The following is a 24,221-nucleotide window of genomic DNA, read 5'->3' as shown; positions in this document are numbered from 1 at the left end:
AGGGAGCAGCGAGGGAGCAGCGAGGGAGCAGAGAGGGAGCAGTGAAGGAGCAGAGAGGGAGCAGTGAAGGAGCAGCGAGGGAGCAGAGAGGGAGCAGCGAGGGAGCAGCGAGGGAGCAGCGAGGGAGCAGCGAGGGAGCAGAGAGGGAGCAGCGAGGGAGCAGCGAGGGAGCAGAGAGGGAGCAGTGAAGGAGCAGAGAGGGAGCAGCGAGGGAGCAGCGAGGGAGCAGCGAGGGAGCAGAGAGGGAGCAGCGAGGGAGCAGCGAGGGAGCAGAGAGGGAGCAGAGAGGGAGCAGAGAGGGAGCAGCGAGGGAGCAGAGAGGGAGCAGAGAGGGAGCAGTGAAGGAGCAGCGAGGGAGCAGCGAGGGAGCAGCGAGGGAGCAGAGAGGGAGCAGAGAGGGAGCAGTGAGGGAGCAGCGAGGGAGCAGCGAGGGAGCAGAGAGGGAGCAGAGAGGGAGCAGAGAGGGAGCAGAGAGGGAGCAGCGAGGGAGCAGAGAGGGAGCAGTGCCATCCCCGGCCGCCCTCGCCACCCCCTCGCCGCCCCCCCGGCACGTGCTGGCGGGCGGCCACGTCCGGACACGGCCCCTTGTCCGGCCCCGGGGCTTCCTGCAGGAAGGGCAGGGACCCGGCGCCCGCCACAAGCCGCCTTTGTTCCCGCTCCCCTTGGCACCAGAGCCGGGGCAGGCGTGGGCAGCGGGGCTGGGGGCTCCGGCCACGGCCCGGCCCAGCCCAGGCTGTGCCTCCTGCAGCCTCCTGGGGCCCTGCAGAGCCCACCCTGGGAGCCCAGGCCAGGGGACACGGCCCCGGGGCCGCTGCACAGCCACGGGCTCGGGGTCCCTGCTGCACCAATCCTGCTCCCACCGTGGGCATCCAACAGCCCTGTCCTGGCCTGGCTGTGGGACGGTCCCCCTGGCCATATCCTGCTCCCACTGTGATGGACCTCCATGGCCACGTCCTGCTCCCACTGTGATGGACCTCCATGGCCACGTCCTGCTCCCACAGGGGGATCCCCACAGTCGTGTCCTGCTCCCATTGTGGTGGATCCCTACAGCCATGTCCAGGACCCACAGGGGGATCCCCACAACCATGTTCTGCTCCCACTGTGGTGGACCTCCATGGCCACGTCCTGCTCCCACTGTGATGGATCCCTACAGCCACACCCAGGTCCCACAGTGGGGATCCCCAGGGCCATGTCCGGGTACCACAGTGGGGCTGGCGAGGTGCCACCCTGGTGGGGTTCGGTGTAGCAGTGGGTGCTGGGATGACGAGGGGACCCTGTGATGCCACGAGCGGGACACAGCCCTGCCCTGGCCCGGCACAGCAGGATGAGCTCACGGCTCTTCCCCTCCCAGCTGCTCCTGGGGCGGCTGCAGCGAGGGCAGGGCCCCACCACGGCCCGGGACAGGGGGAAGCAAGGCCCTGGCAGCTCCCCTGCCCAGCCCCAGCCCCAGCAGGGCCAGCCCCAGCAGGGCCAGTCCCAGCCCTCCTGGCTCCAGGCTCTGTCCCCGGGGCTGGGCTGGCCCTGGCCCCGCAGCATCCACAAGATCTGCAGGATCTGCGGCCAAGTGAGCGGCCCCAGGAGCTGGGCGGGGAGCAGTGGGGCCGCCAGCTGCGGGGTGGGCTCAGTCCCACGCCTCCAGCCCGGCCCCTGGCTCGTTCCCAGCCTTGCTGAGCCTTCCCGGGCTTCATCCGGCACCCAGGGACACGTCCCACACCACAGCCCCAGGAGCAGGATCCAGAGCCCACACCCCAGCCATCCACACCCAGCACCCAGGATGCACATTCCAACCCCAGTGATCCACACACTGCACCCCAGCACGCAGGATGCACATTCCACACCCCAGAAATCCACACCCCACACCCAGCACCCAGGATGCACATTCCAACCCCAGCAATCCACACTCAGCACCCAGGATGCACATTCCAACCCCAGTGATCCACACACTGCACCCCAGCACGCAGGATGCACATTCCACACCCCAGAAATCCACACCCCACACCCAGCACCCAGGATGCACATTCCAACCCCAGCAATCCACACTCAGCACCCAGGATGCACATTCCAACCCCAGTGATCCACACACTGCACCCCAGCACCCAGGATGCACATTCCACACCCCAGAAATCCACACCCAGCACCCCAACATCCAAGATTCACATTCCACACCCCAGAAATCCACAGCAGATCCTGCAGGGATCTGCATCCTCAGCCCCAGCTCCAGGGATCCACACCCCACACCCCAGAACAGGGGGTCACATCTTGCATCCCAGCTCCATCACCCAGGGTCCGCATCCCACACTCCAGCCCCGTAGCCCAGGGTCCGTGTCCTGCACCCCATTCCAGCCCCCATGCTGCCCATGGTGCTGGTCTGGACCTGCTGGCTGCTCCAGGGCTGTGCCAGGGCCATGCCAGGCTGGGCCAGGTAGAAATGCTATGGAAGTTGCCAGGAGCTCACAAAAATACTTAGTGCTTTATTTCCACCTCAAAGCCAAGGCGCCACACGCATGCAGGGACACGGATGGAGCCTGTGGATGGGGACACCGATGATGGACACGTGCAGCAGGACCTGCTCAAAGCCAGCCCGGCCCCAGCTCTGCCAGGGCCCCGCAGCTCCCGCTGGAGGAGGCTCTGCCCACCCTGGGATGGACTCTTGGTGGTGGCTGTGCTCAGGTGAAGGGCAGGGGGGGACCCACACTGGTCCTTCCGTGGGGTGGGACAGGCCCTGGCAAGTGCAGACCTCCCCAAAATCAGGACAGCTCCAGGTGCCCCTGCCAGCAGCACTGCAGGAGGAGCTTGGGCACACTGTCAGCCCCCATCTGCCATCCAGCCATGTCCCCTGTGCCCTGGCAGCCAGGGCTGCACGCTGGGGGCACTGCTGCACCCCAGAGGTCCCAGCTCCAGCCCCACGGCACAGGGGAAGCCATGGGGACGCTGGGGCAAAGCCCTCCAGCACCAGCACACCCAGCCTTCCTCCTCAGACTGGGCCGGAACGGGCACAGCACCCCTGGCACAGCCTGTGCTGCCGGGCTGGAACGGGCACAGCACCCCTGGCACAGCCTGTGCTGCTGGGCTGGAATGGGCACAGCACCCCTGGCACAGCCTGTGCTGCTGGGGGGCCTCTGGGAAAGGCAGGAGTGAGACCTGGATGCTCCCAGCACCTGCTGTGCCCTGTGCGCTCCCACCCTACCCCAGGCAGTCCCTGCACGGCCCAGCACCTTCCTGCTCCCCTCCTGGGCACTCAGGCACACGTGGGCCAGGACCTGCCCCAGTCCAGCCAGAGAGCAGCGCCTGAAGCCAGCCCAAAAGGCCACCAGCCCTTTCTGAGGACTTGCCCCAAGACCCCCAGCCTGGAGGAGGAACTGTGAGACCCCCCAGGCCAAGAAAGGGCAGGGCAGGGCTGGACCCCCACGCCCCGACACTGGGAGCAGCATCCTGGTCTCCCTGGAGCATTCTCCAAAGCAGCAGGTCCCTGTCCCTGCTCTGTCCTGCCCTCCTGGAGCCGGAGGGAGCCAGGACAGGGGGTCAGTCCCTGGGAGAGCCCCCAGCTCCCCTGGAGCAGAGCTGCAGGTGCAGCAGGGACAGACACTCGGGGACCTCGGCGGACCCTCGCAGCAGCTCCACAGCAAACAGGCAGCCCTCCTCCAGCAGCACAGGGAAGAGGAGCCCCAGCACGGGCTGCCTAGAAGTGCTTGTCCTCCAGCAGGGAGCTCACCACCAGCTCCTTGTTGCCGAAGTCCCAGAAGGCAGTCATGTGGAAGGCCATGTTGGAGAGGACAACCAGGTACTCCAGGAAGGCGAAGACAGTGTACACTGGGGGAGGAAGCACAGCAGGTGAGGGGCACCCACAGCTGCATCTGCTGTGGGGGAGCTGGGGGGGTCTCTGGGCCACCTGTTTGGGACAGCAGAGCAGGGGCTGGGGGGCTTGGGCCCCCCCAAGGAAGAAGCGTGGCTGGGCACCTGGAGCTTCCCTGGGCTGGGATTGGAAGGCAAGGCATCGCATTAGGAAGATGTCAGACATCAGGAGGAATTCTTGGACACCAAAAGGAATTTTTTCAGAGATGGGGTGGTCAGGCATTGGAGCTGCCCAGGGAGGTCTGGAGTGCCCATCCCTGGAAGTGTCCAAGGAAGGCCTGGAGGTGGCACTCAGTGCTCTGGGCTGGGGACAAGGTGGGCATGGGGCACAGCTGGGACTTGCTGATCCCAGGGATCCCTTCCAACCTTAACAATCCTGTGATTCAGTGATTCTGGGAGCACCCAGCCCCTTCCCCACGCGCCCCCAGCAGCCCCCTCACCTCCAGGGCCGCAGTACCAGTTGTGGTGGAAGTAAACGCACACGGCGAACGCGAACGTGATGAAGGTGAAGAAGAAGAGCAGCTGCTTCCACTTGTACGACTTGCGCTCCTGGAAGAGGCCAAGGACCGGCTGATGCCAAAGCAGCCATGCCATGCCATGCCATGCCATGCCATGCCATGCCCATCCCAGGGAAGCTCTGCCCTGGCCCTGCACAGCCCCGGGGGTCTCTGCACCCTGGCCCCTCGTGCAGAGCCCCCCAGGCCAGCCCCAGGGGTGGCTGGGGCAGGGCTGTGCCATGCCAGGGGCTCACACCTACACGGAGATACAGGGTGTGAGGGAGCCACAGAGCCCCAGCAAATGTGGTGCCCCCGGTGCTGGGGTGCTCAGGGGACCCCTCGAGGATGGGCCAAGGCTCTACCAGAGGCAGATCCCCGGGCCCGGGTGGCTGCAGGTGGCCCCAGGGCACAGGGAATTCAGCGGGTGCTGCACCCCCTCAGCCACAACAGCAGCAGGGAGGAGGAAACCACATGAAGGGCGGCAGCTGGGGCGGGTGCTGCGCTGGAGAGCTTGCCCAGCACGCCCTGGCACTGGAGGGGCCCCATCCTGCCCCCCAGCACCCCCTCTGATGGGGCAGGGACAGAGCACGGGGATGCTGCCAGCAGCCCCACACTCGCAGCTCACCGCTCTGTCCCGCAGGGCTCAGCCTTTGTGACAAGCCAGGGGCCAGGCCTGTCCCCTGTGACAGGCTCCCAACCCTCTGCCCAGCACCCCAAACTGGGGCTGGGGGTGCACTGACCCCCGGCAGGCACAGCAGGTGCTGTGAGCATCCAGGCTCCAATTCCCTGCCTCTCTTTCTCCCATCACCCTGAGGGTCATGGATAAGGATCCGGCAGCCTGGGGGGCAGGGGAGCCCCAAGCCGTGTCTGGAGCCCAATGAGCATTGGGGCTGCAAGGGGGGACAGCCCCACAGAAGGGGCTGGGGATACCACAGACAGCCCTGGCTGTTGCAGGTGGGAGGGGAATTTCCCCCTTGCCCGACGCTTCACATGAGACAAAGATTCCATTCTGACGGAGCGCTGATAACAAGGAAAATTTAAATTGCCCCATCACACTTTCCATTACCCCCATAACGCGTGCCAGGGAGGAAAACCCAGAGCGGAAGGACGGATTGACGGGCACCTCAGCGTGCGGGGACACGCGGGTGACGCCACCTCCAGCCCACGGGGCCGGGCTGGCCCTGCCTGGGCACCGCCGGTCCCTCGGGCCAGCCCAGCCGAGCCGAGCCGAGCCGAGCCGAGCCGAGCGTGAGCAGCAGCGGAGGCACCGGGAGCGCAGAGCCAGCCCCGAGGCGCGGTGCCGCCGAGTTTCACACCGGAAAAGCGGCTGGGAACGGCGCTGTCACCGCGCTGCCACCGCGCTCCCACGGCAGCACACGGCTGCGCTGGGCCCCGGCACGGCACCCACACACCCTGCCCGGGCCCCCGGGGCCCCGGCACCCGCTCCTGCACGGAACGCCTCGGCTCATGGTCGCACACATCTCCTCGGGAAAACCCTCTCCTTAGGGACTTCTCTGCCTGAGAAGCTGAGAGGCTTCAAGAACAAAATGTAAGCAATGGTTATCTGCTGCTGTGGAATGCAACAGGTAGATCTTTGATTATGATCAAAGATCATCTTTCATCTTAGGTGTTTATAATTAATAGCCAATCACAGCCCAGCCAGCTCAGGCAGAGACTCGAGACTGTTGCCTTTGTTACTCATTCTTTTCTGTTCCTAGCTTAGCCAGCCTTCCGAGATGAAACCTTTTGTTTTATTCTTTTAGTATAGTTTTAATGTATTTATATATAATATAATATAATAAATCAAGCCTTCTGAACATGGAGTCAACATTCTCATCTCTTCCCTCAACCTAAGACCCCTGTGAACACCGTCACAGGTCATCCTGCCCAACGCCCCGGTCCCGCTGCCACCCTGTGGGAGCCACCCCGGGTCACCAGAGTGCCCTTGCACGTCTGGGTGTCCCCTGAGCTCCCCTCTGCCCGTCTGGGCCGGGGATTATCACACGGATGATTAGGTGTTAATCCCTAATTCCAGGGCACAGCTGGCTCAGCCCGGTGCCAGGGGATCACAGGGCACCTGGTGACATGCCAGGAGGCTCAGCAGAGCTGGCTGGGAAGGTGGCACCTCGGGAGGTCCCTGCAGGGGCACGGGCAGGATGCCCAGCACAGCAGGGGCACTGGGGTGCACGGGCACCCCGGGGGATGTGGGAGCTGGAGTGCCACCCTGCCCTGCTGCAGCAGCAAGGGAAAGGGCCTTTGGGGAGCATGGTGGGAGCTCCAGGAGCTGCTGGATGAGGAGCTGCCCATCCCCTCGCTGGTGTGGGCTGGACCCACTGCCCTGCTCAGGGCTCAGGCAGCGCCAGGCGCTGTCCCTGCTTCCCATGGCCCCAGCTCTGTGGGGATCCCCCGCCTGGGGACACCCCAGGGAGCCACATGGTGGCCAGAGGAGGGCACCGAGATTGGAGGGATGGAGCTCCTCTGCTGTGAGGAAAGACTGGGAGAATCGGGATTGCTCAGCCTGGACAGGACCAGGAACCCCCAGGTCAGAGCCCTGGAGAGGAGCTGGCAGCTCCAAGCACCCTGGCAAGAAGCCACCAAACTCTGGCTGCCTGTGAGGAAAAAGGGGAGTTAGAAAATCCCCAGGATGGGCGCTCCCAGCTGAGCTGGTGCCAGGCTGCCCTGTGGCCTGGCTGGGGCTGCTGGGCTGGCACAGCTGGAGCTGCCAACTTCCTCCTGGCAAGACAGACCGGGGCAAGCAGTGTCACAGAGCCAGCCCAGCCCGCCGTGGCTGCATGTGTGTCTGGCTCAGAAAAGCACAGGGAATTATATTTAGTGCCCAGCTGGTGGGCCTGAGCTGAGGCACATTCCCCAGCAGGCAAAGGTGAGTCAGGAGCAGGAGGCTGGACAGCTCAGGGAGGAGAGAGTGGCTGCAGCAGAGAGCCTGGGGGCACACTCAGGGACTCTGCTCCCAGCCCAGCCAGCCCATGGGCACACTCTGGGATGCTGCTCCCAGCCCATGGGCACACTCTGGGATGCTGCTCCCAGCCCAGCCCATGGGCACACTCTGGGATGCTGCTCCCAGCCCTGGGCACACTCTGGGATGCTGCTCCCAGCCCAGCCCATGGGCACACTCTGGATGCTGCTCCCAGCCCATGGGCACACTCTGGGATGCTGCTCCCAGCCCATGGGCACACTCTGGATGCTGCTCCCAGCCCATGGGCACACTCTGGGATGCTGCTCCCAGCCCAGCCCATGGGCACACTCTGGATGCTGCTCCCAGCCCAGCCCATGGGCACACTCTGGATGCTGCTCCCAGCCCTGGGCACACTCTGGATGCTGCTCCCAGCCCATGGGCACACTCTGGGATGCTGCTCCCAGCTCTGGGCACACTCTGGGATGCTGCTCCCAGCCCATGGGCACACTCTGGGATGCTGCTCCCAGCCCATGGGCACACTCTGGGATGCTGCTCCCAGCCCAGCCCATGGGCACACTCTGGATGCTGCTCCCAGCCCTGGGCACACTCTGGGATGCTGCTCCCAGCCCTGGGCACACTCTGGATGCTGCTCCCAGCCCAGCCCATGGGCACACTCTGGATGCTGCTCCCAGCCCTGGGCACACTCTGGGATGCTGCTCCCAGCCCATGGGCACACTCAGGGATGCTGCTCCCAGCCCTGGGCACACTCTGGATGCTGCTCCCAGCCCTGGGCACACTCTGGGATGCTGCTCCCAGCCCAGCCCATGGGCACACTCTGGATGCTGCTCCCAGCCCTGGGCACACTCTGGGATGCTGCTCCCAGCCCAGCCCATGGGCACACTCTGGATGCTGCTCCCAGCCCTGGGCACACTCTGGGATGCTGCTCCCAGCCCAGCCCATGGGCACACTCTGGGATGCTGCTCCCAGCCCAGCCCATGGGCACACTCTGGATGCTGCTCCCAGCCCAGCCCTGGGCACACTCTGGGATGCTGCTCCCAGCCCATGGGCACACTCTGGATGCTGCTCCCAGCCCTGGGCACACTCTGGATGCTGCTCCCAGCCCATGGGCACACTCTGGGATGCTGCTCCCAGCCCTGGGCACACTCTGGATGCTGCTCCCAGCCCTGGGCACACTCTGGATGCTGCTCCCAGCCCAGCCAGCCCATGGGCACACTCTGGGATGCTGCTCCCAGCCCTGGGCACACTCTGGGATGCTGCTCCCAGCCCTGGGCACACTCTGGATGCTGCTCCCAGCCCATGGGCACACTCTGGGATGCTGCTCCCAGCCCAGCCCATGGGCACACTCTGGATGCTGCTCCCAGCCCATGGGCACACTCTGGGATGCTGCTCCCAGCCCAGCCCATGGGCACACTCTGGATGCTGCTCCCAGCCCATGGGCACACTCTGGGATGCTGCTCCCAGCCCTGGGCACACTCTGGATGCTGCTCCCAGCCCTGGGCACACTCTGGATGCTGCTCCCAGCCCAGCCAGCCCATGGGCACACTCTGGGATGCTGCTCCCAGCCCATGGGCACACTCTGGATGCTGCTCCCAGCCCTGGGCACACTCTGGATGCTGCTCCCAGCCCATGGGCACACTCTGGGATGCTGCTCCCAGCCCAGCCCATGGGCACACTCTGGGATGCTGCTCCCAGCCCTGGGCACACTCTGGGATGCTGCTCCCAGCCCTGGGCACACTGTGGGATGCTGCTCCCAGCCCTGGGCACACTCTGGGATGCTGCTCCCAGCCCTGGGCACACTCTGGATGCTGCTCCCAGCCCATGGGCACACTCTGGGATGCTGCTCCCAGCCCATGGGCACACTCTGGGATGCTGCTCCCAGCCCTGGGCACACTCTGGGATGCTGCTCCCAGCCCTGGGCACACTGTGGGATGCTGCTCCCAGCCCTGGGCACACTCTGGGATGCTGCTCCCAGCCCAGCCCATGGGCACACTCTGGGATGCTGCTCCCAGCCCTGGGCACACTCTGGGATGCTGCTCCCAGCCCATGGGCACACTCTGGATGCTGCTCCCAGCCCTGGGCACACTCTGGGATGCTGCTCCCAGCCCAGCCCATGGGCACACTCTGGGATGCTGCTCCCAGCCCTGGGCACACTCTGGATGCTGCTCCCAGCCCATGGGCACACTCTGGGATGCTGCTCCCAGCCCATGGGCACACTCTGGGATGCTGCTCCCAGCCCTGGGCACACTCTGGGATGCTGCTCCCAGCCCTGGGCACACTGTGGGATGCTGCTCCCAGCCCTGGGCACACTCTGGGATGCTGCTCCCAGCCCAGCCCATGGGCACACTCTGGGATGCTGCTCCCAGTCCATGGACATACTCTGCATGCTGCTCCCAGCCCACAGAAGGCACTGGGGGTCTCCTTCCCCCACCCTGGAGGAGCCCCAAGCCCCACAAATGCAGCTCTGAGGGCTGAGTGGCTGCTGTGAGCTACCATAGGAGCCTCCTGCTTCTCGCACTGCCTCCAGAGAGCAGCAGCAGTGTGCCTAGCCCCCAGTGCCTGACGGGGACAGCGCTGGCAGTGCCCTTAACTCAAACAGCAACAGCTCACTCTGCAGGGAGCGCCCAGGCCCTGGCTCTGCCCGGGAGCCACCATCCCTTTCTGAGGCACAAGTGGCACCTGCAGGGCTGCGTGTCACGCACAGCCCCAGCTCCCTGGAGGGTTTCCGGGTGTGTGCAGAGGGCCCAGAGGGCCCCACACGGAGCTCAGCTGCTCACAGAGAGCTCCTCTGAGCCGCGGCAGCGCTCCGGGGGCGCTGAGGGAGCTGGGGTGAAACCACGCGTGGTCACCAGGGTGCTTGTGGTCCCTGCTGCTCACAGGGCCCTGCTGGGCAGGACACAGCTCACACCCTGCTCCAGCTCCGGGGCCCAGCTGGGCCCAGGGGACACAGGGGCTGTGCCCCACAGGCTCCTCCTGTGCCTTTGCACTGGGGCAGCCTGGGCTGGGCTCAGCACCCAGTGCCACCCCTGCCATGGCAGGGACGCCTCCCACTGTCCCCAGTGCCCAGCCTGCCCTTGGGCACTGCCAGGGATGCAGGGGCAGCCCCAGCTGCTCTGGGCACCCTGTGCCAGGGCCTGCCCACCCTGCCAGGGAACAATTCCTCACTGCCAAGATCCCACCCAGCCCTGCCCTCTGGCACTGGCAGCCATTCCCTGGGTGCTGTCCCTGCAGGCCTTGTCCCCAGTCCCTCTGCAGCTCTGCTGGAGCCCCTGCAGGCCCTGCCAGGGGCTCTGAGCTCTCCCTGCAGCTTCTCCTCTCCAGGTGAGCACCCCCAGCCCTCCCAGCCTGGCTCCAGAGGGGCTCCAGCCCTGGAGCAGCCCCATGGCCTCCTCTGATGGGCCGGAGCCAGCCAGCCTGGTGCCCACCACATGCACACACTGGTGTGTGCTGGGGCCAGCAGCCCTGAGCTGGGGGCGGTGAAAGTGTGTTTGCAAACAAGAAGTGAAACTGCTCTGCCCCAGTGCCCAGCTCTGCAACTCAGGGCCGGGGGAAGGAGGGTTTTAAGGGCGAGCAGGCAGCCAGGAACAGCAGAGCTGCCAGCCCAGGTGGGCACTGCCAAGCCACGGCCAAGCACCAAGCACAGGGTACAGTGATCAGCCACAGCTGAAGGCTGCCAGGCTCCATTTCCCTTTTCCACAGAATCTCTCTCCTCTGCTTTGCCCCCTCCCCTCCTTTTCTCTGTCCTGCTTTCTCTCTTCTCCCCTCCCACAGAGCTTTATTTTCCTTTCTCTCACCATTTGCCACCTCGAAACTGGAAACCGCCTGTACTTCCCCATTACAAACCAGTTCCTCTGCACCTTCCTGCCCTCACACAACACCAGTTGCAACAGGAGCCCTGTGGGACACGAGAAGCTTTTGCAAGAGCAATTCCTGTCCCTCCTACCATGCCAGACCTGGGAGCTCAACCCCCGCCTAAAGCAGTGCCAGCTGTGGGGCGGGGAAGGCACTGCCCCCCTGTTCCCCTCTCCTTGCAGCTCCCCACACGGAGCTGGTCCTGGTCCCAGGTTTGGCCCTGGAGAGCCTGAACCGTGTTGGGACCCTCTGCTGGGGAGGAGGGAAGGACAGAACACCGTGGGACCGGAGCCATCCCTCAGCTGTCCCCTCCTGCCATCGCCAGCTCCAGGGCTGGGGGCAGCACATGTGAACAAAGGCCCCACAAGGGACACCAACCAAGCCAGAGTCTGTCCCCAAGGTGATGTACACAGAGGGATCAGCTGTGCCCTGGCCTGAAACAGCCCCACGAGCGTGGCTGGGCAGCTCCCTGGCACTGCACAGCCTTGGATGCGGCAGGGATGTGACAGTGGCACCTCCTGTGTCCCACCCTGCCCAGCCAAGCAAGCCACGGGTGTCACAGGAGCTGTGCCAAGCCTGCCAGGGCCACCAGCCCTGAGCAGAGGCTTGGAGCCTGAGGAATCCAGGCAGAGAGGGGGACAATCCCCAGGAAACCCTGCTCGGCCCGCAGGATCCGTGGGAGGGATTGGTGGCACCAGCCCAAGGCCACCACCGGACACGGGGACGCGGCAGCTGCAGTGACCCGAGTCCCTCAGCCAAAGGGGACGCCTGGTGGTGTGACAAGCACTGTGCCACCTTCACCCCGACACAGCCGGCCTGGGAGCTGTGTCACCCCTCCGCGCCCTCCTCCTCCTCCTCCCTTACTGTCACCCTCGTGCCCTGGGCGACAGCTCCATCCTGTGGCCGCGCACGAACCGGGCGGGGACACCGCAGCTGGCACAGGGACACCGCAGCTGACACAGGGACACCGCACCCCCGGCGGCCTCGGGGCAGGGCTGGCCCTGGGCGGCTCCTGTCTCCTCGGGGAACCCCCCAGCTTTGGGGGGACCATGCACTTCGAGGGCGGCCCCCCTCCACCAGCAGGGGTGCTCCAGGACGGGAGGAGGAAGTGAGTGGTGGCACCGTGCCAGGTGCTGGCATGCTCAGCCAAGGTGTCACCATGCTCCCTGCCCTTCCCCTCATGGATGTGCAGATTCCTTCAGCCCATGGGTAGAGTCACAGAAAACAAGGAGGCTGGAAAATCCCTCTGAGAGCACTGAGTGCAACTGCGCCCCAGCAGAGCCAAGGCCACCATTAATGCATGTCCCCGAGTGTCACACCCACACAGCTGTGAAATACCTCCAGGGATGGGACTCCACCCCTGGCCTGGGCAGCTGTGTCAGGGCTGGACAGCCCTGCCGAGGAAGTGATTATCCCAATATCCAACGTGAACCTCCCCTGGCACAGTTGGAGGCTGATTCCTCCTGTCCTGTCCCTGTTCCCTGCGAGCAGAGCCCAAACCCCCATCTGTCCCCTCCTGTCAGGAGCTGTGCAGAGCCACAAGGTCCCCTGAGCCTCCGTTTCTCCAGGCTGAGCTCCTCCAGCCCCTTCCCCAGCTCCATTCCCGTCCCTGGACATGCTCCAGCCCTCCAAAGGCTCTCTTGCCTTGAGGGGCCTAAAGCTGAGCCCAGGATCTGGGATGCCTCACCCCGGTCCATTGCAGGGGAGATGAACCAGCCCCAGTGGGTGACGTGGCAGGGGAGGAGATCTGGGCCTGGGAGGTCTCACCCAGAAAAAAGACAAGCCAAAACAATATGACAGAAATAAAGGAAGCCGTGGGAAAGCTGCCAGGGAATGACTGTGAACTCCCGCTATTCCCATATCAGCAGGGAGAACAGATCACTTCCCAGGGAGAGAGGAGACTCTCAGAATCTCCACAAGTCCCCTTCCTAAGGAGGCTTGCAGCCAAACAGCTGCTGGAAGCTTCTTTCCCAGGTCTCTGGAGTCAGGCAGCAGGGACAGGCTTGCTGAATTGGCGGAAGGGGAGGATAAGCAGTGGTGACAGAGCAGGAGCTGCTCCAGGAATGTGGAGCTGGGCCCCCCAGCACTCATCCTGACAGGGCTGGGCCCCCCAGGATTCATCCTGACAGGGCTGCAGAGCTCAGCCCCACAGCACTCATCCTGACAGGGCTGCAGAGCTCAGCCCCACAGCACTCGTCCTGACAGGACTGCAGAGCTCAGCCCCACAGCACTCATCCTGACAGGGCTGGGCCCCACAGCACTCATCCTGACAGGGCTGCAGAGCTCAGCCCCACAGCACTCATCCTGACAGGACTGCAGAGCTCAGCCCCACAGCACTCATCCTGACAGGGCTGCAGAGCTCAGCCCCACAGCACTCATCCTGACAGGGCTGCAGAGCTCAGCCCCACAGCACTCACCCAGCTGGGACTGCAGAGCTCAGCCCCACAGCACTCATCCTGACAGGGCTGCAGAGCTCAGCCCCACAGCACTCACCCAGCTGGGACTGCAGAGCTCAGCCCCACAGCACTCATCCTGACAGGGCTGGGCCCCCCAGCACTCATCCTGACTGGGCTGGGCCCCCCAGGATTCATCCTGACAGGGCTGCAGAGCTCAGCCCCACAGCACTCATCCTGCTGGGACTGCAGAGCTCAGCCCCACAGCACTCATCCTGACAGGGCTGGGCCCCACAGCACTCATCCTGACAGGGCTGGGCCCCCCAGGATTCATCCTGACAGGGCTGCAGAGCTCAGCCCCACAGCACTCATCCTGACAGGGCTGGGCCCCCCAGCACTCATCCTGACTGGGCTGGGCCCCCCAGGATTCATCCTGACAGGGCTGCAGAGCTCAGCCCCACAGCACTCATCCTGCTGGGACTGCAGAGCTCAGCCCCACAGCACTCATCCTGACAGGGCTGGGCCCCCCAGCACTCATCCTGACAGGGCTGCAGAGCTCAGCCCCACAGCACTCATCCTGCTGGGACACAATCCCCAGGCACAGCACCTGCCCTGCAGCCCTGCTCACAGTCCCTTGGGAGAGGCTTGTCCAGCCCTTGTCATCCTCCCAGCCCGGGACACAGGCACACACCTCCCATGGGCTCTGCTCTGCAAAGTGTCACCTTCCTGGGGCAACAGAACCCCAGGACCCCTCCCCATTTAACACTGGGACCATGAGTGCTGGACTGGGATCAGCTGGGGAGAAGTATCCTGAGGGGAAAGGACAGACAATTCCAGGCAGTCCAGATCCACAGGTGAAGGGAAGTGTACAGAAGCAGGTCCTGGCACCTCACTCCTCATGTGTCTTGGATGTCCTGCCCTGCCCATGGCTGCCAGTGCCCACAGGTCGGGACCAAGCTGGATGTCCTGCCCACCTGCCCCAAAATCCAGGACAAGGCTGGATGTCCTGCCCACCTGCCCCAAAATCCAGGACCAAGCTGGATGTCCTGCCCAAGGCCCAGGACTCACACCACAAACCAGCACAGAAGCTGCATCTGGGCAATGGGACCAGGAGTCCCTGTCTGGATCCTCCCCCAGACCCGCTGCCCCCACAGGCAGCCCCTGCACCCTCTGACCCTTCCCCAGAAAAGCAGCCAGAGCCAGCCTGCTCACAGTCATTCTGGAGCAAAGGGAGAACAGCTCCTGCTGCCCACTGCTCCCAGCTTGCAGGACCAGCAATGCCCAGCACAGGGAAGCCAAATTCAGTTTAGCAACAGGCATGGAGAAGGGATGAGTAATCCCAACCCACAGGGATGCTGAGTGGTTTCCAATATGATCTCTCAATGAAAACTTAATCAGATAGTGGGAGGAAATCCTTCCCTGCCCAGAGCAGCTGGGGCTGCCCCTGCAACCCTGGCAGTGCCCAAGGGCAGGCTGGACACTGGGGCTGGGAGCAGCCTGGGACAGTGGGAGGTGTCCCATGTCCCATGGCAGGGGTGGCACTGGGTGGGCTTTAGGGTCCCTTCCCACCCAAACCATTCTGTGGTTCTATGATAAAACAAGAAAATAGGAAATAAAAAGCTTCCTTCCCGTTTTGCTTTGGTAAATGGATTTTGGTGAGTTCTTCCGTTTCACCTGCTGCTGTTGGCTCCTCTAGCACCTTCACAAGCACGGACAGCCAAAGCCCTTCAGTGCCAGCCCAAAGCCCCCTCCCAGCTCCCAGCACGGCCCCAGAGCCCCCTCCCAGCTCCCAGCACAGAGAGAAGAAAGGAAAGTGTCTGTACCTCGGGACTTACTGTGTGTTTCTTAGTCATTCTCCAGAGGATGCAGGTGAGCAGCATGTGGCCCAGGGCCGACGTGATGAACACGATGAAGGCATTTTCATGGATTGCTGGATTGACAAACAACAGGTTTCCTGTTCAATCCAAGCCAGGAGCACAAGGGGAACGTGGGGCAGGATTTGGGAAGGCTTTGTGCTCTGCTGGGAGCCCCAGCACTCCTAGTGATGCTGGGACTCCAGTGGGGTCTTGGCAGGAGACAGGCACAGCACGGCTCCATAACCTTCTCCTGCTGCCTCAGGGCCCCCTGGAAGGGGATAAAAGTGCCTGGAAGACTTATCCCAAAGTGCCTGGAGGGTGTTTCTGTGCTCTGGGACCACAGTTTCACACAGCTGTAAAGTAACACTTGGGAGCAGCTCGGCATTGCCACTGTTGTTCTAGGGACAGAGAAACTGAGGCACGGGGAGGGGGGTACAGAGTGAGCCAGTCCAAAGTTCATCTTCTGTCCCCTGTATTGCCTACTGCCCATTAGCAGCATCAGCAGCCTCATGTGCAGCCTGAGGTTGCCTTGTGCATAGCTGGACTAGCCCAGGTACAGGATCAGGCTGGGAAAGCAGCTGGAGCAAGGCTAAGGTAGAGCTGCTCCCAAGGCCCCAAACCCCACACAGCCCCCGCACCTTCAGGTGAGAGATTTTCACAAGTGCTGCTCTGAAGAGAACTTCCCAGCCCCTTCCCCAGAAGCTAAGCTGAACCTCAGGCTGAATTCCCAACCACCTGAGCACCAGGAATGCCCATCCCTGTGTGCCCTCTCCATGCCAGGGGAAGGAAAGCACGTGAGGAGTGAGGTGCCAGCAGGTGGGAGAGGTCAGAGCAGGGTGCCCTGCAGGGATGGATGGGGAGAGGTCAGAGCAGGGATGGGGAGAGCTCAGAGCAGGGTGTCCTGCAGGGATGGGGAGAGGTCAGAGCGGGGTGTCCCACAGGGATGGGGAGAGGTCAGAGCAGGGATGGGGAGAGCTCAGAGCAGGGTGTCCTGCGGGGATGGGGAGAGGTCAGAGCGGGGTGTCCCGCAGGGATGGGGAGAGGTCAGAGCAGGGATGGGGAGAGCTCAGAGCAGGGTGCCCTGCAGGGATGGATGGGGAGAGGTCAGAGCGGGGTGTCCCACAGGGATGGGGAGAGGTCAGAGCAGGGATGGGGAGAGCTCAGAGCAGGGTGCCCTGCAGGGATGGATGGGGAGAGCTCAGAGCAGGGTGAGGGATAGGGAGAGGTCAGAGAAGGATGCCCTGCAGGGATGGATGGGGAGAGGTCAGAGCAGGGTGTCCCGCAGGGATGGGGAGAGGTCAGAGCGGGGTGTCCCGCAGGGATGGGGAGAGGTCAGAGCAGGGTGTCCCGCAGGGATGGGGAGAGGTCAGAGCAGGGTGTCCTGCAGGGATGGATGGGGAGAGGTCAGAGCGGGGTGTCCCGCAGGGATGGGGAGAGGTCAGAGCGGGGTGTCCCACAGGGATGGGGAGAGGTCAGACCGGGGTGTCCTGCAGGGATGATTAACCTGAGCATGGCAGCTCAGGGCTGAAACTTTCTCCAGAGCCGGGGATTAGTCTGGGGTGAGGATCCCAGGAAGTGGGTCAGCCCACTCCCAGGGCTCTGCACCGGGCTGGCCCTGCTGGCCAAACCTCAGAGCAGCACCTGCATTTCCAAGGGCAGGGCCCTGGCCTGGACAAGCTGGAGAAGGCCCTGGGGCAGGTCAGGCTGCAGACCCTGCCATGAGAGGGGCACTGGGACACCTCACCATGGGGACAGGGCAGGCTGGCAGGAGACAAGGGGGGTGAGTGGGACAGGGACACGTCCCAGAGCACAGACCTCTGTTGGAATGTTGGGGGACACAAGACAGATGATGCACTTTGGACCTGGTTACCATAAGAGATTTGATTACAGGATGCCTTGGCAAAAGCAAACGGAACTTTGAAAATTAGAACGAGATTGTAAGAAGATTAAATCAGACAGGTTTACCAGAAAAAGAAAATCCCATTAAACTCTGCAAGCAAGAGATGCTGTTATATGCATAAGTTTGTGTGTGTGATTTTAGCCTAACTATTGCAGTACACATTACTATCTCCCTGAAATAGTACATAAGTGTTTGTATCCCACAATAAAATCGGATTCTGATCACTGAGTCAGTCTCCCTGTCTCTCTCCATCACTGACAGACCCCCATCACCAGGAGGTTCCTGCCCTGCCATCCCAGTCACTGGGCTCCACCACAGAGCATCCTCACCCAAAGGCTGGGGGAGATCCTGGGACTCTGCTCAAAGCACCACAGCCCTGAATCCCAGAACAGTTTGGGTTGAGAGGGACCTTAAAAACCTTTTCATCCCTGTTCCTGCCATGGCAGGGACATCTTCCACTGCCCCAGGTGCTCCCAGCCCCAGTGTCCAGCCAGGCCTTGGGCACTGCCAGGGATGCAGGGGCAGCCCCAGCTGCTCTGGGCACCCTGTGCCAGGGCCTGCCCATCCTGCCAGGGAACAATTCCCAATTCCCAATTCCCAAGATCCAGCCCTGCCCTCTGGCAGTGGGAAGCCATTGCCCTTGTCCTGGCACTCCATTCTTTGTCCCCAGTCCCTGTGCAGCCCACAGCTGGGCACAGTACCCATCATCACCATCCTGCTGTGCAGGAAAAGCCAACACATTGCAGCCCTGCTGATACAGCCCAGCACAGGGTGTGCTCCCACTGCAACAGCACCACCTTGCTGGCTCCTGCATTTCAGTGCTCTCCACTTAACCCCTGGGGCCTCCTCCAGATCTTAGGATGAAGCAGCAGCTGCAGACCAGCACTGGCACTTGTGTTCCTCTGAGATGAGACCATGTGGGGAAAGAGAATTTCCCAGTCTGTCATGGCCAGGTTCTGGATACATGGATTTATCCTGAACAACTCTGATTCTGTTTCCAGGAGCTATCAGAGGGCTGGAGCCCCTCTGCTCTGGAGCCAGGCTGGGAGAGCTGGGGGGGCTCACCTGCACAGGAGAAGCTGCAGGGAGAGCTCAGAGCCCCTGGCAGGGCCTGCAGGGGCCCCAGCAGAGCTGCAGAGGGACTGGGGACAAGGCCTGCAGGGACAGCACCCAGGGAATGGCTGCCAGTGCCAGAGGGCAGGGCTGGGTGGGATCTGGGCAATGAGGAATTGTTCCCTGGCAGGGTGGGCAGGCCCTGGCACAGGGTGCCCAGAGCAGCTGGGGCTGCCCCTGCATCCCTGGCAGTGCCAAGGCCAGGCTGGGCACTGGGGACAGTGGGAGGTGTCCCTGCCATGGCAGGGGTGGCACTGGGTGGGCTGTGAGGTCCCTTCCCAATGCAAACCAGTCTGGCATTCCATGATTCTATGAAATTTTGCCCAGAAACTCCTGGGGAGGGTTTGTGAAGGCAGCTGGAGCAGAGCCAGCTCAGAGCCCAGCCCTGCTGTGGGGATGGAGGGGAAGCAGGATGAGCTCTGACCCACCTCAGCCCTGGATCAGGCCTGGTCACAGGGGTGGAACCAGCTGCCAAGACTTGGTCCAGGCTCCATCCCCAACCTGAACCCAGGGCTTCAACCAAGCATCAGCAACCAAGAACTGTGGGAAAAGCAGCAGTATTTACACACCGTGTACCCTTCATTCCTCTATAACCACTAACCCCAATGGACTCCCTGGGGGCTTTGAACTGTTTTCTCTCCCAGCTGCAGGGAGAGGGGCGGGCAGGGGGGACACCTACCATAGTTTTCGGTGGAGGACACGTAGGTGAGGATGAGGAGGGCGAAGTTCTCGATGAGGTTGAGCAGCAGGGTGGCGTGGCACAGGCGCAGGTAGCGGGGGTGGGGGCAGTGGCAGCTCTGGTAGTGGTTCCAGTAGGCCACAGCCACGAGCAGGCGCGGTGCTGAGTGCAGGCCGATGCACAGGCGCCACACGTAGCGCTGCGGGGTCTCGCCCCCGATGGCCGCGCTGATGGACGGCAGGTAGTTGGGCACCTGCGGGGACACGGGCTCGTGGGGACAGGCACGCGCAGTGTGCCCCTCCACACGCTGAAACTGTCCTTTCGGTAATGCTCAACGAGGTAATTCCTAGCCCCAAAGCCAGGGGATGTATCGTGGCAGCGCCCCCGTCCATCCCATGGGGTTGTGGATCACTGCTGGGGCAGGCCTGGGGTGCTGGGGGGCCCTGCCCAGGTACCTGCTCAGGTTTCTCCCTTTTACACTCCTGATTGTCCAGAGAATCCCAGAACAGTTTTGGTTGGAGGGACCTTAAGGCCCAGGGACACCTCCCACTGTCCCAGGCTGCTCCAGCCCCAGCGTCCAGCCTGGCCTTGGGCACTGCCAGGGATGCAGGGGCAGCCACAGCTGCCCTGGGCACCCTGTGCCAGGGCCTGCCCACCCTGCCATTCCCAAGATCCCATCCAGCCCTGCCCTCTGGCACTGGGAAGCCATTCCCCCTTTTCTGGCACTCTAGGCCCTACTGAAGTTCTCCTGCTGGAGTGAGATGTCTCCTGCCCTCCATCCCCAACTCGTGTCCAGCTGCTCGTCCAGCAGCCTGAAAGCCCTGAGCCCAATCCCATCCCACATGGAGCTCCAGGCCCTCCCTCCCTGACACCTGTGGCTCCTCTGAACTCCAGCAGACCTGGGGCAGCAGCTCTGCACCAACCCCTCCCCAGGACAGTGTATTTCCCTTCAGCTTCCCCACCTTTATTCCTCACTGCAATAACCCCCAGCGTGCCCAGTCCAGACACCAGCCTGACCAGTCTGTGCTGCCTTCAGTCCCAGCACAAAGCCAAACCTGCTGCTGCCGGTCCTGAGGCACCACAAGGACAATGAAACGATGCAGCTTGCTCTGGATTCTGGAAAACTTTGGTGGGAAAGTCCAAGAGAGGAGCCCAGAAGGAGGGAGAGGAGGAGAGAGGAATCCAGAAGGTAGATACGAACGCAGGAGGAGAAGGGAGCCCAGAGGGAGGGAGAGGAGGCCAGGAGAGGAGACAGAAGAGCCCAGGAGGAGGGAGAGGAGCCCAGGAGGACACAGGAGCTCTGTCACCCCCCGGGAACATGGGTTTCCCCCAGATAGCCTCTCACCCCACAGTGGGTTGCAGTCGTCTCACGGAAGTTGAAGAGCAGAGACCAGATGACACAGAAGAGGAACCCAAAGAGGGGGCAGAACACAGTGCCCAGGGCCAGCGTGGTGAAACGCAGCCGGAACAGGATCCCGTCCCGATCCAGCGGCAGCGGGACCTGCAGCATCTTGGAAACCTGGAAATGAACGAACCAATCTCTGACCGGGGTGCTCTGGCCTGCTCTGGGCAGGGTGGCAGGGTGGGGATCAGTCACAGGCTGGGCTCCGTGACCCCACACACACAGAGCGCAGCCCCTCACACCCTGAGTGACCCCACACACACACAGCTCAGCCCCTCACACTCCCTGTGACCCCACACACACACGGCTCAGCCCCTCACAGCCTGAGTGACCCCACACACACACGGCTCAGCCCCTCACACTCCCTGTGACCCCACACACACACGGCTCAGCCCCTCACAGCCTGAGTGACCCCACACACACACGGCTCAGCCCCTCACACCCTGAGTGACCCCACACACACACGGCTCAGCCCCTCACAGCCTGAGTGACCCCACACACACACGGCTCAGCCCCTCACACCCTGAGTGACCCCACACACACAGAGCTCAGCCCCTCACACCCTGAGTGACCCCACACACACACGGCTCAGCCCCTCACAGCCTGAGTGACCCCACACACACACTGCTCAGCCCCTCACACTCCCTGTGACCCCACACACACACTGCTCAGCCCCTCACACCCTGAGTGACCCCACACACACACGGCTCAGCCCCTCACACTCCCTGTGACCCCACACACACACTGCTCAGCCCCTCACACCCTGAGTGACCCCACACACACACGGCTCAGCCCCTCACACTCCCTGTGACCCCACACACACACGGCTCAGCCCCTCACACCCTGAGTGACCCCACACACACACGGCTCAGCCCCTCACACTCCCTGTGACCCCACACACACACAGCTCAGCCCCTCACACCCTGAGTGACCCCACACACACAGAGCTCAGCCCCTCACACTCCCTGTGACCCCACACACACACGGCTCAGCCCCTCACACTCCCTGTGACCCCACACACACACGGCTCAGCCCCTCACACTCCCTGTGACCCCACACACACAGAGCTCAGCCCCTCACACCCTGAGTGACCCCACACACACACGGCTCAGCCCCTCACACTCCCTGTGACCCCACACACACACGGCTCAGCCCCTCACACTCCCTGTGACCCCACACACACACTGCTCAGCCCCTCACACCCTGAGTGACCCCACACACACACGGCTCAGCCCCTCACACTCCCTGTGACCCCACACACACACGGCTCAGCCCCTCACACCCTGAGTGACCCCACACACACACGGCTCAGCCCCTCACACTCCCTGTGACCCCACACACACACAGCTCAGCCCCTCACACTCCCTGTGACCCCACACACACACGGCTCAGCCCCTCACACCCTGAGTGACCCCACACACACACAGCTCAGCCCCTCACACTCCCTGTGACCCCACACACACACGGCTCAGCCCCTCACACTCCCTGTGACCCCACACACACACTGCTCAGCCCCTCACACCCTGAGTGACCCCACACACACACGGCTCAGCCCCTCACACTCCCTGTGACCCCACACACACACGGCTCAGCCCCTCACACCCTGAGTGACCCCACACACACACGGCTCAGCCCCTCACACTCCCTGTGACCCCACACACACAGAGTGCAGCCCCTCACACTCCCTGTGACCCCACACACACACAGCTCAGCCCCTCACACCCTGAGTGACCCCACACACACACAGCTCAGCCCCTCACAGCCTGAGTGACCCCACACACACAGAGCTCAGCCCCTCACAGCCTGAGTGACCCCACAGCCGCAGGATGGGCAGCCAAAGAAATCCCATTGTGTGGACACAGGCACCTCGAGACTCACGGAGAACAGGGAGCAGGCAGAGCAGGGCAGAGCAGGGCCGTTCCCTGCAACCCTCCAGAGGGATCTGGCAGGAAGGGCACGTGAACCCTGTCCCGTGGCATCCATCCAGACCATTCCCTGTGCTCGGGGCAGCGCTGACACAGCCGGGCAACCGCTGTCAGTCCCGCCGGGAGCCGCAGCTCCTCCGGCACAGCCCTGGCTCCACAGCCCGGCTCCCCCAGCTCCGGCTCCCACAGCCCTCGCTCCACAGCCCCAGCTCCACAGCCCCAGCTCCACAGCCCGGCTTCCCTGGCTCCGGCTCTCACAGCCCCGGCTCCACAGCCTCGGCTCCCACAGCCCCGGCTCCACAGCCCGGCTTCCCCGGCTCCGGCTCTCACAGCCCCGGCTCCCACAGCCCCGGCTCCACAGCCCGGCTTCCCCGGCTCCGGCTCCAACAGCCCCGGCTCCCACAGCCCCGGCTCCCACAGCCCCGGCTCCCACAGCCCGGCTCCCCTGGCTCCGGCTCCCACAGCCCCGGCTCCCACAGCCCGGCTGCCTCAGGTCCGGCTCCGGCTCCCACAGCCCCGGCTGCCTCAGCCCCGGCTCCCCAACCCGTGTTCGCCCCGCCGCACCCGGCCCTGCACGGGCAGCGCTGCCTGGAGCTGGGCCAGGGCAGGGTTAGGCTGGATATTGTGAAAGGTTCTTCCTATCTTCCTGGCACTGCCCAGGCTGCCCAGGGAATGGGCACGGCCCCGAGGCTGCCACAGCTCCAGCAGCCTTTGGCCAGCGCTGCCAGGGATGCCCAGGCTGGCCTTGGTGGGCTCTGGGCAGGGCAGGGCTGGCACGGGGGGATCCCTGGGGGTCCCTTCCCTCAGAACATTCCATGGCTCCGCACACCCCCGGCTGCAGGGTCAGGGCAGCACAAGCCCCACACAACCAAACCGGGCTGTCAGGTCGGGAACGCGGGGACAGGCACAGCGATCCCCAGCCCCAAGGAATCCCCTCAGGCCCAAGGGATCAGGCTGGGATGGATCCCACAGCCCGGCTGCGGGACAAATCGGATTTACAGACAATCCCTGAGCCGTCTGGGCAGTGCCCCAGGGCAGCACGGCCACTGTACCCGCACCAAAAGCCCCCCACAACGGGGGGCCGAGCCCCAGGGAAGGCACCGACGCCAAGCACCGAGGGGCCACAGAACGAACGCAGAGCTCAGCCGCACCCGCGCTGCCGGGCACGGAGACAGGGAGTTATGAGGATAAAAGCAAAGAGAAAGGGAAGCTCCAAAGGGCCGAGTGTGGAAGGGGGTCCCCGGCCGGCCCAGGCTCACCTCCCCGAGACCCCCCGAGGGCTCCCCACAGCCCGGGGCGGCGGATGGAGCCTCCCAAACCCTGCTCCTCCCTCGGGGGGCTCGGCCACAGCTCCCCGTGCCGTGGGACACCCCGAGGACCCCACGGCAGGAGCCCCACAGCCCCTGCCCTCCCTCCGCGCGGGGGTCTCGCCCAAAGAGGGCAAATAAAAGGCAAAGCTTTTATACCGCGTGTTGAATGGCCACGACCTGTCCTGCAGGAGAAGGGCTGCAGCACCCCGAGAGCTGTCCCGGGTACCGCACACCCTCTTAGACCCCTCTCCGGGCACCCCCCGTTCCCCCGGGGTCCCCGCAGGCGCCCCCCGCCCCAGGACCCCCAGGCTCCCGCACTGAGTGACCCCTCGGGGCACCCCACATTCCCCCAGAGACGCTCCCTGGGACCCTTCCCCAACACCCCCATGCCCTCGCTTACCGCTCAGCCCCCGTGGCGCTGCCCCATGGCCCGGCCCGGCAGCCCCACCACGCCTCCTCCGCCTTTTCCGCCTCCTCCTCTTCCTCCCTTTCTCCCACCTCTTCCTCTCC

General features: G+C 63.8%; 1 protein-coding gene across 2 annotated transcripts; it reads right to left on the bottom strand.

Annotated features, from left to right (window-relative positions):
• Positions 1–3,071: 3,071 nt before the first annotated feature.
• On the bottom strand, positions 3,072–24,182 carry PGAP2 (post-GPI attachment to proteins 2). Of its 2 annotated transcripts, none has more exons than XM_054293805.1 (6): positions 24,112–24,182; positions 20,420–20,593; positions 19,075–19,327; positions 15,350–15,456; positions 4,293–4,401; positions 3,072–3,810 (listed from the first exon to the last, which is right to left on the bottom strand). In XM_054293805.1, exons 2-6 carry the CDS (start codon positions 20,582–20,584, stop codon positions 3,680–3,682), a joined length of 765 nt encoding a protein of 254 aa, XP_054149780.1. In that variant the 5' UTR covers positions 20,585–20,593; positions 24,112–24,182; the 3' UTR covers positions 3,072–3,679. The 2 variants fall into 2 exon arrangements, with proteins under 2 accessions (XP_054149780.1, XP_054149781.1); XM_054293806.1 differs by having other exon boundaries at positions 15,362–15,456.
• Positions 24,183–24,221: the final 39 nt, after the last annotated feature.

The sequence above is a fragment of the Melozone crissalis genome, unplaced genomic scaffold (assembly GCF_028551555.1).
Source record: "Melozone crissalis strain CALT ecotype California unplaced genomic scaffold, PUWL_Pcris_2 ptg000187l_1, whole genome shotgun sequence".
Lineage (NCBI taxonomy): Eukaryota > Metazoa > Chordata > Aves > Passeriformes > Passerellidae > Melozone > Melozone crissalis.
The sequence above is the reverse complement of the archived record's forward strand: the minus strand, read 5'-3'. Positions and strand labels throughout refer to the sequence as shown.